General features: G+C 39.8%; 1 protein-coding gene across 2 annotated transcripts in view; it reads left to right on the top strand.

Moving 5' to 3' along the window:
- The window catches only part of LOC109870976 (poly(rC)-binding protein 3), a 159,443-nt gene that overhangs the window by 123,030 nt on the left and 20,496 nt on the right, over positions 1–15,917 (top strand). Inside the window, exon 13 of one of the 2 annotated variants that reach the window (XM_020461703.2) lies at positions 3,495–3,573. In XM_020461703.2, the coding sequence (XP_020317292.1) occupies positions 3,495–3,573 (79 nt within the window). The remainder of the gene's footprint in view (positions 1–3,494; positions 3,574–15,917) is intronic. The other variant, XM_020461707.2, reaches the window with a different exon arrangement.

Raw genomic sequence — 15,917 nt, 5'->3', positions numbered from 1 at the left:
CATACATAAGGGCAATACCAGAATAAATTATCTAGTGATTCTGTCTCTTCGCAGCAAAATCTACAGAGCAGAGATTGTTGTATGCCCCATATACAGTGGCAAGAAAAAGTATGTGAACTTTGGAATTACCTGGATTTACCCATAAATTGGTCATCAAATTTGAGCTGATCTTCATTAAAGTCACAACAATAGACAAACATACTGTGCTTAACCTAATAACACACAAATTATTGTCTATATTGAATACATTGTTTAAAAATTCACAGTGTATGTTGGAAAAAGTATGTGAACCCCAAACGCTAATTGGAGTCAGGAGTCAGCTAACCTGGAGTTCAATCAATGAGACAAGATTGGAGATGTTGCTTAGAGCTGAGTTGCCCTATAAAAAACACTCACAAAATTTGAGTTTGCTATTCACAAGAAGCATTGCCTGATGTGAACCATGCTTCGAACAAAAGAGATCTCAGAAGACCTAAGATTAAAAATTGTTCACTTGCATAAAGCTGGAAAGGGTTACAAAAGTATCTCTAAACGCCTTATTGTTCATCAGTCCACGGTAAGACAAACTGTCTATAAATGGAGAAAGTTCAGCACTGTTGCTACTCTCCTTAGGAGTGGCTGTCCTGCAAAGATGACTGCAAGAGCCCTGCAAGAGTGTCAGCTAAAGACTTACATAAATCTCTGGAACATACTAACATCTCAGTTGGCGAGTCTACGATACGTAAAACACTAAATAAGAATGGTGTTCATGGGAGGACACCACGGAAGAATCCACTACTGTCCAAAAAAACTTTGCAGCACGTCTGAAGTTCGCAAAAGTGCACCTGGATGTTCCACAGCGCTACTGGCAAAATATTCTGTGGACAGATGAAACTACAGTTCAGTTGTTTGGAAGGAACACACAACACTATGTGTAGAGAAAAAAAGGCAGACCACACCAACATCAAAACCTCATCCCAACTGTATAGTATGGTGGAGGGAGCATCATGGTTTGGGGCTGCTTTGCTGCCTCAGGGCCTGGACAGCTTCCTATCATTGACATAAAAATGAATTCCCAAGTTTATCAAGACATTTTGCAGGATGATGTCTGTCCGCCAATTGAAGCTCAACCGAAGTTGGGTGATGCAACAGGACAACGGCCCTAAACACAGAAGTAAACCAACAACAGAATGGCTTCGACAAAAGAAAATAGTGGCCCAGTCAGTCCTGACCTCAACCCGATCGAGATGCTGTGGCATGACCTCAAGAAAGCAATTCACACCAGACATCCCAAGAATATTGCTAAACTGAAGAATGGTCCAACAATCCTCCTGACCATTGTGCAGGTCTGATCTGCAACTACAGAAAATGTTTGGTTGAGGTTATTGCTGCCAAAGGAGGGTCAACCAGTTATTAACTCCAAGGGTTCACATACTTTTTCCAGACTGCACTGTGAATGTTTACACGGTGTGCAATAAAGACATGATAATGTATGGTTTGTGTGTTATTAGTTTAAGCAGACTGTGTTTTGTCTATTGTTGTGACCTAGATGAAGTTTAGATCAAATTGTATGACCAATTTATGAAAATATCCAGTTTTTTCCAAAGGGTTCACATTTTCTTGAAACTGTATATACCATTACGTTGGTGGCAAGAATTTTGTATAGTAATTTAAATGGACAAACTTGTGTTGAATCAAGTGTTTTTTGTATTAGTTCATAAAACATCGAAAATCTATTCCCATTTATTTTGCAACCTGTATGGCGCAGCTGTCAACACTTTTGTCCTCATATGAAACTGTTTTTTCTATTTATGCCAAGTATTTTCAGCCATTTTGTATCTTTAATATATGGCAGACAACAAACAAGTTCCCTAACGTCTCCCACTTCTATTTGGCTCCTCCGTTTATGTGGTAATGCTGCAATCAGTTGGTTCTAAATTGGGATTGAGCAGATATTTTTGAAAGCTGCATATGTGACTTATCTCCAGCAATTATTTTCTATTTCTAATGTTATTAAGAAATATAATACCACTTTTATTGAAAATCAATAAAGAATGTTTTTTTATTAATCAGTATATTTGAGTTTAACCCTAATCTTTATTGTAATATTTGTTCTATCTTTTTTTAGAGGATAAATCATATTCTACATAGGGTCCATTAATAATTTAACTTCATCTGTCTTTGTCTCGAGAGCATCTCGAGAGCTATCGCGTGTCAGATCCTTTAATTCGGAGAAGGCAGTGATTGATGGCATGGGAACCATTGGTTGACATTACAATCACTCAAATAGGGCCTTGACATCCTCCCCACCCTCTTTAAGCTACTCTTTCAAGGGTGAGGGATTCTCAAGCATCCATCTCACTCATTATTGATGGCAATGATAGACAGTGAGGGAAAATTGTCAATTGCAAAGTTTTATATGGGCCAAGTGTTGTTGGACTGACAAGCCAGGCCCATGAAGGTTGTCTTGTTGGTCTTGGCAAGGTTGCCTATCTCTGGTTTACTGTAAGAAATGGTTTGAGCGGTTAATCTTGAGTTATACTGTATGTTACTAGATTATTAATTGTAAAGAATAAATACAGGATTTGTGAATTTCGTACTAATGTGTGTGTCATCCACGTTGTAAGATGAGGATATTGTTCCATCGGGGTTACGCACCATCGATTTTCCCCAAAGTTACCGGAATACAGTTTTGAATCAAGGAGTTGTTCAATGTTTTGAAGTTTTAGATGCAACAACAATAAATGACAAAACTAGGATCTCACATAGATTTAAGTTACTGGCCAATGCATGTCAGACCACGTTGTTCTGTGTTCTAAATTTAAGCCCCATGGCTAATCTTAAATAAAACATTGAAATATTATTTCCTTAGCTTGTCTAATTGCATAAACTTAAGTCTAGCCACAAGGTTTGTGATTGCAATTGCAGTATTTACTGTATGTTAACCCTTAGACTCCAACTCTAGGTACAACAACAATGGAGACTACAACCATCTATTAGGGGTGTATTTATTTAATCAGACAATTTCGGATGTGAGTCAGATGTTTTGATAAATGTTGCAAAAATTACTGGACCTTTTAACCAGAAAACCAACCAGATTGAAGTGTTCACACATACATTGCATCACAGATAAATGCATTAAATTAGAATGTTAAGAAGTTAGTTGATGTCTTCATTATCAATGGAAAATATTATAATGCAACAAGTTGTCTGTGTTGATCTTTCCTGCGAAAAAGCTGCATCTCTGTTGATTATGCAATCCATCTGCTATTACAAACTGGATACAGCAGCAAATATAACACCCCAACTCAACCACATTGGGCTAAGTCCTTCTCAAGTTCTCTCTCTCTCTCTCTTTCTCTGTCTCTCTTTTGCTCTCTCATCTCCCACCACCATGTGTCATGCCTCCTCTCCTCACTGTTTCTCCTCACTGTTCTAGTTTTAAGTTCTTGATTTCTTGTCGGTGTGACCTTACAATAACCTCTTAGTTCTATTGTCGCTCCTACCCCCCTCAGCAGTTGACCAAGCTCCACCAGTTGGCTATGCAGCAAACCCCCTTTACCCCCCTCGGACAGACCACCCCTGCTTTCCCTGGTACGTACCCACAAGCCCTCTCTCAACACTTCCTTCTCTTTGTATCTGTAGACATCTCTTTCTTCTCTTTCTTCTTTTTCTCTCTTTCCTCTCTTTCCCTATGTCTCTGGAGGTTGCTTTTCTCCTAAGCTAGGCTTTTTGTATGGCCCTGCCTTCATTTGGTTGACATTTTGTCATGCATGAGGACTCTATTTTGAAATACCATCTGGCAACAACTATTTGCTACATCCCAGCTATGGTCTCTTTTGAGATTTAGTTAGTTCCCAGTTAATATGAAAAGGACAGACACATGGACAGAGGACAACTCAAGTCTCCTGAATCTGCATTATGTGGCTTGGACTTTAGTACTAAAATTATTGTCCTCATATAATGTAAAACTCAGGTATTTGTAAAAGACACAACCAAGGTCTCATGAATAAAGATGGTGCCGTTTGAGTCCTCTTTCCACCAGTGTCATCTACAAGGACTTGACGATTACCATTTTATTCAGGACAGGATTGATTGATTAAAACAACAACCAGCTTTTCAGGCCTTTCAAAGGGTCTTATTGACCCTACATTTCAGAGTTCCTGATTCCTAAAGGCCTTTCAAAACAGATCCTGAGAATCACGAGGAGGAACACCATCAAAAACATCCAGCTGTCAATGTTCTTCGAATTTGAAAAAAGCAAGTCGGTTGCACTTTATTTGACGGTGAAATCACTATTTTGTACTTTTCTTTCAGAGCAGGCAATGCACCAAACAATAGGCCTACATAACCTCGTACTCTCTTTCACAAACACCAGACTAACTGTACATGACTGTACAGTGGGGTCCAAAATGATTGTAATTATTATTGTAATTGATTGAATTACACCCTTGATAAAGATGAGCAAAAAAGACTGTAAAAATAAAGAATTTGTATGCTAACAAAATGGGGAAATTATGGTATTTTATACTGTTACAATTACTCAGAGAAAGAGGTTTTGTTTAATTAACAAGTGATATATTTTTTCTCTAAAAAGTGGTCAAAATTATTGCCACCCCAGTTTTCAATACTTTTCAATACCTCACCTTGCGAGGATAATGGCACTGAGCCTTTTTCTAAAATGTTTTAAGAGATTGGAGAACACATTGGGACCATTCATCTATACAGAATCCTTCCAGATCCTTGATATCCTTCACCTGCGCTTATGGATGTGCCCTCTTAATTTCAAACCACAGGTTTTCAATGGTGTTCAAGTTCAGGGAATTTGTTGTCAATTAACCATTTCGTTGTGGATTATGTGTGCTTGGGGTTATTGTCTCCCTGGTAAATCCACTTGCTGCCAAGTTTCAGCCTCCTGGCAGAGGCAACCAGGTTTTTGGCTAAAATGTCCTGGTACTGGGTAAAGTTCAGGATGCCATTCACCTTAACACAGGTCCAAGGACAAGTGAAAGCAAAATAGCCCCATACATCAAAGGTAGAGCACCATATTTTACAGTAGGTATGGGGTTATTTCCTGCTTATGCATCCTTATTTCGACGCCAAACCCATCACTTGTGTGCGTGGCCAAAGAGCTCTATTTTCATGTCATCCAACAATTGTAAACACCTGAAGTTTGATAAACAGCATTGGCACTTAGATTGTAATCAGTGCTATGGTAAAATGACATGAAAATACAATTCTTCGGCCACACACATTGTTACAGGCTTTGGTTTTTCTCTCCATTTTAGCTTGTGTACCTAGTTCCTTAACACGTTCAGGGCCGATTTTACCATGTAAATCTTGGTGGGGCAACAAAAAATAAGTGGGATGCATGCCAGCAAAGCCACTACACAACACTACACTAAAACATACATTAATTGCACTATAGCGGTGCCCACAAACTGTTAGGGCCTGTCATCAAAGTGTGACATTCTCTGGGTTTATGGTGCTTTCAAAACAACTGGGACCTCTGGAAAAAAAGCAAGACAGCTGTCTATCATTGTCTCTGATTGAGAGCCATACTTAGGTAGCCTGTTTTCCCATTTTGAGTTGTGGGTGATTATTTTCTGGTTAGTGTTTGTTGCACCTGTCAGAACTGTTCGTTTATCATTTTGTTGTTTTTGTTCGTGTATTCGTCCTTAATTAAAAGTAGTATGGATACGTACCACACTGCACTTTGGTCCTCCTCTCCTTCCACCAACGAAAATCATTACAATCAATTTGTGTTGACTAACTACTTTCACAAGCAAGGCACTAAGTACCTATCCCTACACAAAGAAATATCCAGAGAAGTCACCACTCACTACAAAGCTTCAGTCTTTTTCTCCAGTGCCCAAAGACAGGGGTGGGCAAAAAACTGGTTCCTTGTATCCACCAATTTGTCATTACTGCCATGAGAAAGGCCACACTGTCCTAAGTTCAAACAGAAAATGAGATAGAGAAAAAGCAGTTTCTTCTTGTGGGAGCCCTCCAGCCCATTAAGTCTTTGGTTGGGTCTGGTTTATCTCCTAAACAAGCGTTTTGGTCAGACTTGAATGAACCCTTTGTTTCAGACGGGTTTGTGTCTCTGTAGAGTGGTGATACTGTTAAGCAGTCTTTAAAGATACTTTTGCATCTGGTTACAATGTGTTAGTTCAAGGCGTGGAGGTGTGCTGCATGGTAGTTCCATGCAGTCCATCCATGTAGTGAACCATTCATTCAGTGAAACTCGAGTCTGATCTTGTTTCTGGTCCTGTGGTCGTTGGAGTGAAGCTAGCCTACATGTGAAGGGGGCCTCATTAATTTTGAGCAACGATTTGGCTGGTGGGAAGGTTCTGCCAAATCCTGTCGTTTGTAAGGTGCCCAGAGTAGAGGAACCTGACGGGTTATCAAATAAATACCCCACAGTCTTCCCAGCATGTGCTGTTACATGTGCCATGACTAAGAAGATTGCTGAAAGGAAGTCTATTGTTGAGGAGGATGTCACCGATCCCACCATGTTTGTCCTGTCTGTGATATTTAGGTGTGGTCCTGACTTCGGTAATCCCTCCAGAGTTTGAAAAGTCCCAAAGGTGAGCGAGTTAGCAGGACATCTGAAAGAAGAGAGGGTCCCTACAGTTGACACTTCGATGTCTAGGTAGCAGCTGATTTGCAAACAGAGAAAGATGCTTCTCTCTCCCCTCTTTCTGGTACAATACGTCCAGAAGAGGAATTTGATGAAGTTTGTGGGGTCTTTGACAGAGATGATGTTCTGATGAGGACTGACGGAGTTACAGTCCGACAAGAGATACTGATGGCCTGGTCTGAAAAATTATGTTGTAGCTTACTGTACTCATCCTGTCGCGTTTTCCAGCTGACGGGTTAACCCAATCAAACTGTTCCAGTTGCATCTTTTCAGCCTATACATGCTTTTGACAAACCTTTCCGACAGGGTTCTGGTGGACTGTGTTGGTCCTGCTCATTCATCGAGAGCATGAGGAAAGCCAGATTCGCCCTGTGCCTGTGGTATAGTTGAGTAACTCAGTGATCCTGCAAAACGATAATGGCTTTTTGGTACACTTATCTACAGGGGATAAAGGCGACATTGCTGCACTACTTTTAGAATATCAAGGTTTATTCTCAGATGTGCTGACTCAGACAAATTTACTAGAGCATGACATTGACGTTGGGGACTCTGCCCCAAATAAACAGCACGTCTATCAAGTGAATCCTGAAAAGAGAGAGAAACTCTGCAGCAAGATGTAGTTCATGCTTGCACACCGCATTGCACAACATGGCAACAGTCCGTGGAATTAGCCCTGTATAATAGTACCTCAGCCGGGTGGGTCTCTGCATTTTTCCCCAGATTTTTAGTAAACACAATACCATTACTAAGCCAGACTCATACCCTTTGCCCAGGGTCAACAATTGTGTAGACTGTGTTGGTGCTGCCAAGTACGTTAGCAAGTTTGATCTGCTGAAGGGATATTGCCCCTCTATCTGATGTTTTCTTACCTTTGTCTTTTGTTCAGTTTAAGAAATGCCATGTTTGAATGTGTAATGCACATCGCATAACAGTGTATCTCGGGAAGGGCCAAGGAAAAGTCAGACCAGTCTTCTAGCCAGGAATTGCACTGAACTTTGCCCAGGTTGTTGCTTCACCTGGTATGGCAACTGCTCGGCATCTGACCGTAAGGTGCTACAGAGGGTAGTACATCACTGAGGCCAAGCTTCCTACCATCCAGGACCTATATACTAGGCGGTGTCAGAGGAAGGGCCAAAAAATTGTCAAAGACTCCAATCACCCAAGTCATAGACTGTTGTCTTTGCTACTGCACAGCAAGCGGTACCAGAGCACCAAGTCTAGGACCAAAAGGCTTCTTAACAGCATCTGCCCCCAAGCCATAAGATTGCTGAACAACTAATCAAATGGTCACCAGGACTATCCCTTTGTTTTTACTCTGCTGCTACTCTCTGTTTATTATCTATGCATAGTTACTTTACAAATTAGCTTGACTAAACTGTACCCCCTGTGCAATGACTCGGTACCGGTATCCCCTGTATTTAGCCTCGTTATTGTTATGTAAATTATTGTGGTACTTTTTGATTGATTAGATTTATTTTTTAAACGTTTTACTGCATTGTTGGTTAAGGGCTTGTAAGTAAGCATTTCACAGTAAGGTCTACACCTGTTAAATTCGGCACATGTCACAAATAACATTTGATTTGATTTCAGTGCCTTAGAAAGTAGTCACACCCCTTGAATGTTTCCACATTGTGTTGGTTACAGCCTCAATTCTTACAAATTAATAAAAAATGAAAAGCTGAAATGTCTTTAGTCAATAAGTATTCAAACACTTTGTTATGGCAAACCTAAATAAGTTCAGGTGTAAAAATGTGAATAATAACATAATAAGTTGCATGGACTCACTCTGTGTGTAACAATAGTGTTTAATTACACTTTGGATTGTGTATCAATAAACCCAGTCACTACAAAGATACGGGCATCCTTCCTAATTCAGTTGCCAGAGAAGAAGAAAACAGTTACAGAGTTTAATGGCTGTGATATGAGAAAAATGAGGATGGATCATCAACATTGTAGTTACTCCACAATACTAACCTAATTGACAGTGAAGAGCAGGCAGCCTGTACATAATAAAAACATTCCAAAATGTTGGCAAGGAATTAAAGTAATACTGCAGAAAATGTGGCAAAGCAATTTACTTTTTGTCCTGAATACGTTTTATGTTTGGGGGTAAATCCAATACAACACATTGCTGAGTAACACTCTCCATATTTTCCAGCATACTAGTGGCTGCACCATGTTATGGGTATACTTGTAATCGTTAAGGTCTGGGGAGTTTTTCAGGATAAAAAAGAAAGGGAATGGAGCTAAGCACATTCAAAACCCTAGAGGAAAACCTAGTTCAGTCTGCTTTCCACCAGACACGGGGAGATGAATTCACCTTCAGCAGAACAATGACCTAAACCACAACCCCAAATATAGACCAGATTTGCTTACCACGGCGACATTGAATGTTCCTGTGTGGCCTAGTTAGTTTTGACTTAAATCGGATTGAAAATCTATGGCAAGACTTGAAAATGGTTGTCTAGCAATGATCAACAACCAACTTGACAGAGCTTGAATAATTTTGTAAAGAACAATGTGTAAATATTGTATAATCCTGATGTGCACAGCTCTTAGAGACTTACCCAGGAATATTCACAGCTGTAATTGCTGACAAAGGTGATTATAACATGTATTGGCTCAGGGCTGTGTACACTTCTCGTTTTCAATGTTTTCACTTTTTCATTATGTGGTATTGTATGTAGATGGTTAAGAAAACAAATGTAATCCTTTTTGAATTCTGTCTGTAACACAACAAAATGTGGAATAAATCAAGGGGTATGAATCATTCTTGAAGTCACTGTATGTGTCGGCCTCTACCCGTCTAGCTACCCCTCTAGTGGTCTATACCGATCATAACCCCTCTCGTTTTCCTGCAAAGGACTAGTTCCACAAATTACCGGCTCCTTCACTGGAATCTGATATTGCAGAAGTTCCCCCTTGAAATTCAACATGTCTGCGGTAAGGACAACTTGATATTTCGAGGGTGGGCAGTCAATACGATTTTTGTTGTTCTGTGATTAGCCAGCAAATTGAACTTCCGCACATTTTAGATTTCCTGCACGTTTTCCATAGACATTTGTTTTGTTTGGGCTCTTAAGTATAACAGAGAAATATTTAAAAGTGTCATTTTCCATCTGTTTTCACAATCTTGCGCTTTACGCAGCTACTTTATTTTCTATATATACAAAAATAATAGGGATGTAAAAGCTAACTGGTAGTCTAGCTAACAAATAATACAATTGACTTCCCTTTTTTTAGCTAGCTAGTTCCAGACAGTTTTCTCGTCATGAATGAAGTAGGTAATAGTAACAATATTTTCTTGCAATATCGACACAATTTAGATTTATGCATTGACAGTTTGGATTGGACACAGACCAACACTCTACCCTAACGTTGGGTCTGGATTACCAAGAGACTGCCACTGACAACCCAATCAGCACCCATCTCATCGTCCATAATAACAGAAAGGGCAGGCAGGGGTATTGAGGGTGTGCAACTTTGTTAAACTTTGTTTAACCTTGTTAAATAAATAACTTTCCGCAAGATTGGCCTACGTTTGCATATTTCCAGAAAACTTATGATTGGAGCTGTGGTTTTGCTATGCTGCATTTCTGAAACAGAAATAGCAGAGACATACAAGGATGAAACATTACATGATTTGTAAATCATATATATATTTTAATGATATCTATTGAAAAGATAAAGATAAAATGCTAATTAATTACTTAAAAATCATACAATGTGATTTTCTGGATTTTTGCTTTGGATTCCGTCTCTCACAGTTGAAGTGTACCTATGATAAAAGATTACAGACCTCTACATGCTTTGTAAGTAGGAAAATCGGCAAAATCGGCAGTGTATCAAATACTTGTTCTCCCCACTGTATGTGGTGAAAGGCAGCAGAACTGCAGCTGTGTTTGTCAGACCATGAGACATCCTGAAAAATCGGTCTTCTCATGATAACATCAGTAGTGTCTGAACGGTTTGGCCTACAAACTACAGTATTATGACCCCACTATGGAAGGTGAGACTCTCACAAACACATACATGTCGGTTTGCTCTAGGATGCCCGCAAGCCTCACAAGACTCATCTGAAGGTAGCCTGGTACCAGTTTTTTAAAAGTATCGAAGTATACACTATGGAAGGAGTTTAGTTCCTAAAAAAAGAGGTTAAATATGTGTCAAATATTTTAGTTTTATTATTTCCAGATCTTTCTTATACTCTCAGATATAGGACAGCTACTTCAGAACAAGCTTCCCTTTTATTGTATTTTTTGACTATCTGTGGTTCCATGTATGAATGTGTTATTCAGTGTGTTTCTATGGGCTACTGGCAGTAAGGCCAAATTTAATGTTTCATCAAATAATGTTTTCATATTTTTTATGTATATCTAAAGAGGTCCTAAAATTCTAAATCAAATAGCTAAATGATCTTTGGTATGACCATCTTGGTATGACCCCGGCCGAGACTAGGGGTTTTAAGGACATATGTATCTGGAGCACCTTATATCTAATAAAATGCCAGATATCCGGAAATATATCAATATATCCCCTAATATTCACAGTTTTTGCCCAGTGCTGTGATTTGAATTGAAGCGAGCAGTCCATAAGCAGCAGGCAAAGGATCTGGAAAGATTATGTATGGAGGAATGGTCAAGATCCCTCCCAATGTGCTCTCTAATCTCATATAGCATTTTAGAAAAAGGCTTATCCTTGCAAGGTGAGGCATACAAAACAGGTGCCAATAATGTTGATACTTATCTTTTTGAGAGAAAAAATAACATTACTTGTTAAAGGCCCAGTGCAGCCAAAATGTGATTTCCTTGTTACTGCAACAGGGTGATCAAATTAAGATCCTACGTCGAAATAACACTGATAATGCCCTTTCTGTGTAAGCTGATCTGATTATAATAGACTAATGAACATTCATCGTTCATTTGCATATACTGTATCCTCCTGGTTCTAGTGCTGGTCCCGCCCAAAAGCAAGAGAGACAGTGCAAAGATAGCCATACTGCAAAGTCTTCCATCCGAACAATTTGTCTTATTTGGCGTTAATTTATTTTTTTATAATCAAATGTCAGAGAAGTTCAGTCTGAACCTCCACATCTGCACAGCACACATCAGACTGCATTCCAAATCAGGCTGGGTACACATCTGAATTTTCCAGCAGCTCCATCTTTATGTCACATGGATCTTGAAACCAACAGCAGTAGCAACCATTCCTGAAGTAAGTGTTAGATAGTTATTTTTATTTAGTAAGTAAATCATATGCTATTCGTGGGTTGCATGCTTCTTCACAATATTGTGACTTAGAAAACAGATGACATTTTTAAAGGAGGCAAATCATTTGTAGAAAAATGTTGTCATCACTGTGATGTTGCCAGTTTTACTTTAGATGGAGTTTAACTTTAGCTAGCTACCTAGCTAAGATTGAGGAACAGGAGTCAGACCGGATTTTAGCTAGGTAAAGTTTGCCTTGCTAGCTATTTTTAACGAACTTTTCTAGCTATGGCGTCTCTCTAAAGTAACTTTGACGACATGATAATGATGGCAAAGTTGTTTCCTACTTTACCAATGTCATTGTATTTCCAGGCCACTAAAGTGTCTAGATTGCTAGCTAGTAAAGTCTTTGAGCTAACTAATGCTAGTTAGATAGGCTTTTGACTGTTGTTTCAGCTGCAGTCAGTCAGTCACCCACAACAGACCAAAGTAGCCTACTTGATTTAGCTTCTGTCTTGTATTTTTATGTTAATGTTTTCCTTGACTATACAAAATAAATAGCTAAAATTGAATTTGAAAAGTATTTGTCATCCGAGCTAAAAACAAACTGGCCTGCAAGACAGAAGCTAGATATCTCATAAGGTTGATGTTTATTTGTGATGTGATTCCTAAAAAAATAATAAGCCTTCTGGCTGTTGAATGCAAGAATGGATGTATAGATAGATAGATCATATCATTTATGAAAACTCGGGCTGGAGGTCTAGGTGGATTCGCTACAGGCATACATTATCATATTTCAGTTATGGACTATCAGATATTAAATGATGTTACATGTTTTCTCCAATGTTCATGTGAAAACCTTAGGATAATATAATTGAACTTTGTCACCTTGCAAACAGGTTGATAACTTGTGTGCTAAAGGGTCATCACTGAGGGAGGACCACGAGGTCATGGACTTCTTGGAAGAAGTTGCTTTTGATGAGAAGCTACTTGATGAAGATGATGATGAAGAGTATGGCACACACAAAGGACAGACAGATAAACATTGACTGGCAGAGAAGCAGCTGAACTGGTTCCCCCCAATCCTCCTAGGTTGTTGCTGTTGGAGGTGGCTGCTGTACATACCAAGCTGGTGGTGCAGGTCGTAAAAATGCTCTAGCCTGGTCCCAGATCTATTTATGCTGTGGTGCTAACTTCTAATGCATGACAGTTGGCATGCCATGTTATCACAGCAGTTGGCTATACATATAGCACAAACAGATCGAAGACCAAGCTAACATTTGGCTGAATGTCAGAACAGAAAGAGTGAAACTTAAATGTACTTGAGGACTACTCTAGAAATGGTTGTCTTTGTTACAGGAAAGATAGAAAGGAGAATATGACGTGGATTGCTTTTGTGGTATCCCAATGCGAGGGCAGGTAGTTGTGTATTATTTTATGGTTCTAATGGTGATGCAACTTGCACTTTGTTTCTAGGTTTGAATGAGACAATGTATTCCCCTAACCTTATTCTTTCAATAAAGTAATTGTTTTGTTAATATTATGTTACTTGTGTATGTCGTGCCTTATCATATGTAAGACTTTGACTTTGCTTTGGTGCAAATGTGTGTTTAATTTACTATTGTTACGATAAACTAGGAGTGGTGGGTGGAATCAGGCACTGAGAGCAGGGTTCAGTCGTTTGTCAAATTTATTCACCGGCCCCCCAAAAACGGTCACTCCAACACACAGGGCGTATACAAGTTGCCAGTCCAAACAACAGGACAAAAATAGTCCGGAGAATAAAGACACAAACAAATAACACCATCCAACACAGAGTAACAAGAAACAAGCCCGCACAAATACCCAGCGGGCCTAGTGCCCTTAAATAACCTACAAACAAACCCTAATACAAAACAGGTGTACCCAATTACCCAATAACCAAAAACAAACAGAAAGGGAATCGATGGCAGCTAATAGGCCGGCGACGACGACCGCCGAGCACCGCCCGAACAGGAAGAGGCACCATCTTCGGCGAGCTTCGTGACAACTATCTGGATAAGAAACAGATTATGGAAAATTCCATACATTTTTTTAAAAGTACCATCAGTCACAAACAGGTGTTCCTTATTTTGTATGAATCATGATCTAAATACATTTACTATGAGTTATACTTTGAAGAGCTTGAGTTGTAAAACAATAACTTGAAAATACTTACATACCATGATTTTGACTTTCATTATAACATGGTTTACGATCTGTTTAGTATGTTATGCAAATAAATAAGAAAAATATATGAAGAATGACAACAACCTTTTATTGCAATCTGGTTTCTTTATTTTCTTTCAACACAGAAACATTCCAAAATGTGTAACTCAAGAGTATTTACTCATTAGACACATTTAAATAGTATCATCAGAATGTCTATTTCGAATTATTAATTAGGCTTTGTGATGATATTGAAGATTATACCATGGGCCTCTGTGTCTCAGTTCTAACTATAACTTACTGTGTTTGACCTCTGAGACACAGAGGCCTAGAGTCTGCCCTGTAGATAATCATGGCTTTCTGCAATGAAGAGTAAAAGCCAGGATGGCCCACATAGCAAACAGGCTGTTTTGGTCCTGCATCTTCTAGTGACCTATTGAAAACAGTACAAGAATGATATAGCAAATGAAGATGTGTGATGTGCATGCCTTTTATTTGAATAATAACATAGCCTACACACCTGTGGAAGTTTGTCACTTTCAGGGTCCAACTCCAGCCCCAAATGACAGGTTGAATACCATGTATTTGTTACAATTTTTTTAAAAGGGGTAGCGGTGGGCTCTAGACAATTATATCAGCCAATCAGTGCTGTATATAAATACACTATCTATACAAAAGTGTGTGGACACCCCCTTCAAATGAGTGGATTTGGCTATTTCAGCCACAACCATTGTTGACAGGTGTATACAATCGACCACAAAGCCATCTCCAAAGACAAACATTGGCAGTAGAATGGCCTAGCTAAAGAGCTCAGTGACTTTCAACGTGGCACCGTCATAGGGGGCCATCTTTCCAACAAGTCAGTTCTTAAAATGTTTGCCCTACTAGAGTTGCTGCGGTCAACTGTAAAAGCTATTATTGTGAAGTGGAAACGTCTAGGAGCAACAACGGCTCAGCCGCGAAGTGGTAGGCCAAAAAATATGACTGTCATGAACTCAGATACCTTCTGCACCTCGACCTGTTCTTTTGGCCTGTTGTTTCCGAAGTTTTATTTTGTTCATAAATGTTTGTGTGAAAACCTGCTGGGTTTGGACTAGATGTTTACCAACTAGACAGCTAGCTAGGTTGCAATGGAGCCCCCTTCACCTGGAATAGCTTATGAACGTTTCCACTGCTGTAGAAGCTGTGGTTATTATGCTCTTGTCCGGGACAATATTGACAATCCGGAGTACCAATGCGGAGGATTTCAGGATTCAGGAATGAGGTGGATATCCTTAGCAACCAAATTTCAATTCTGCGCGAACTTATGGGGAAAATGCAAATTTCTCATTCTCATCTCCTGTGGCTGGACACCGCTCTGGTTTGATAGATGTATCCCCGCCTTGTCATCTGTCCCAATTCAAATGGCCTATGCTACCAGGAACTTGCCTGCCAAGGATGTCGTCTCCATATGCTTCTCCTCAATATTGTAGTGGAATAGACTTTGAACAGCAAGAGGATTGTTCCAAACAGCGCTGGTGCCATGTCACAAGTTGTGAAAATCAAAGGCAGCGGCATGTTAAATGGACTAGAGTGTCTGCGAGAGGTCCGGAGCAGATCGACATGAAGAATAGCTTTGCCGCCCTGGTGCCTGATCACCTGCTCCTTCATCGCTGGGACTGCCTGTGTCTGCAACAGCTGTGCTGATTCCAACTGCACTGACTCCAATAGAGGCTTCGTCGTCGAGTTCGGCTCCTTTCCCTCTCTCTGGATCTGACAGGGCTCTGCATGCTGTGGAAGGTCTGGACCTATCGCCAGGAGCTGCGAGTGTATGCTATTCTGCTTCTCGTGGGCCCGTGAAATGTTCCAAGTGTTGTGTGAGGGATAGGAGTGGGTGGATTTCTCCATCCCCTTCTCAGGTC

This window comes from Oncorhynchus kisutch, linkage group LG26, assembly GCF_002021735.2.
Source record: "Oncorhynchus kisutch isolate 150728-3 linkage group LG26, Okis_V2, whole genome shotgun sequence".
Classification (NCBI taxonomy): Eukaryota; Metazoa; Chordata; class Actinopteri; order Salmoniformes; family Salmonidae; genus Oncorhynchus; species Oncorhynchus kisutch.
Note: the sequence above shows the minus strand (reverse complement) of the source record. Positions and strands in the feature narration are given on the sequence as shown.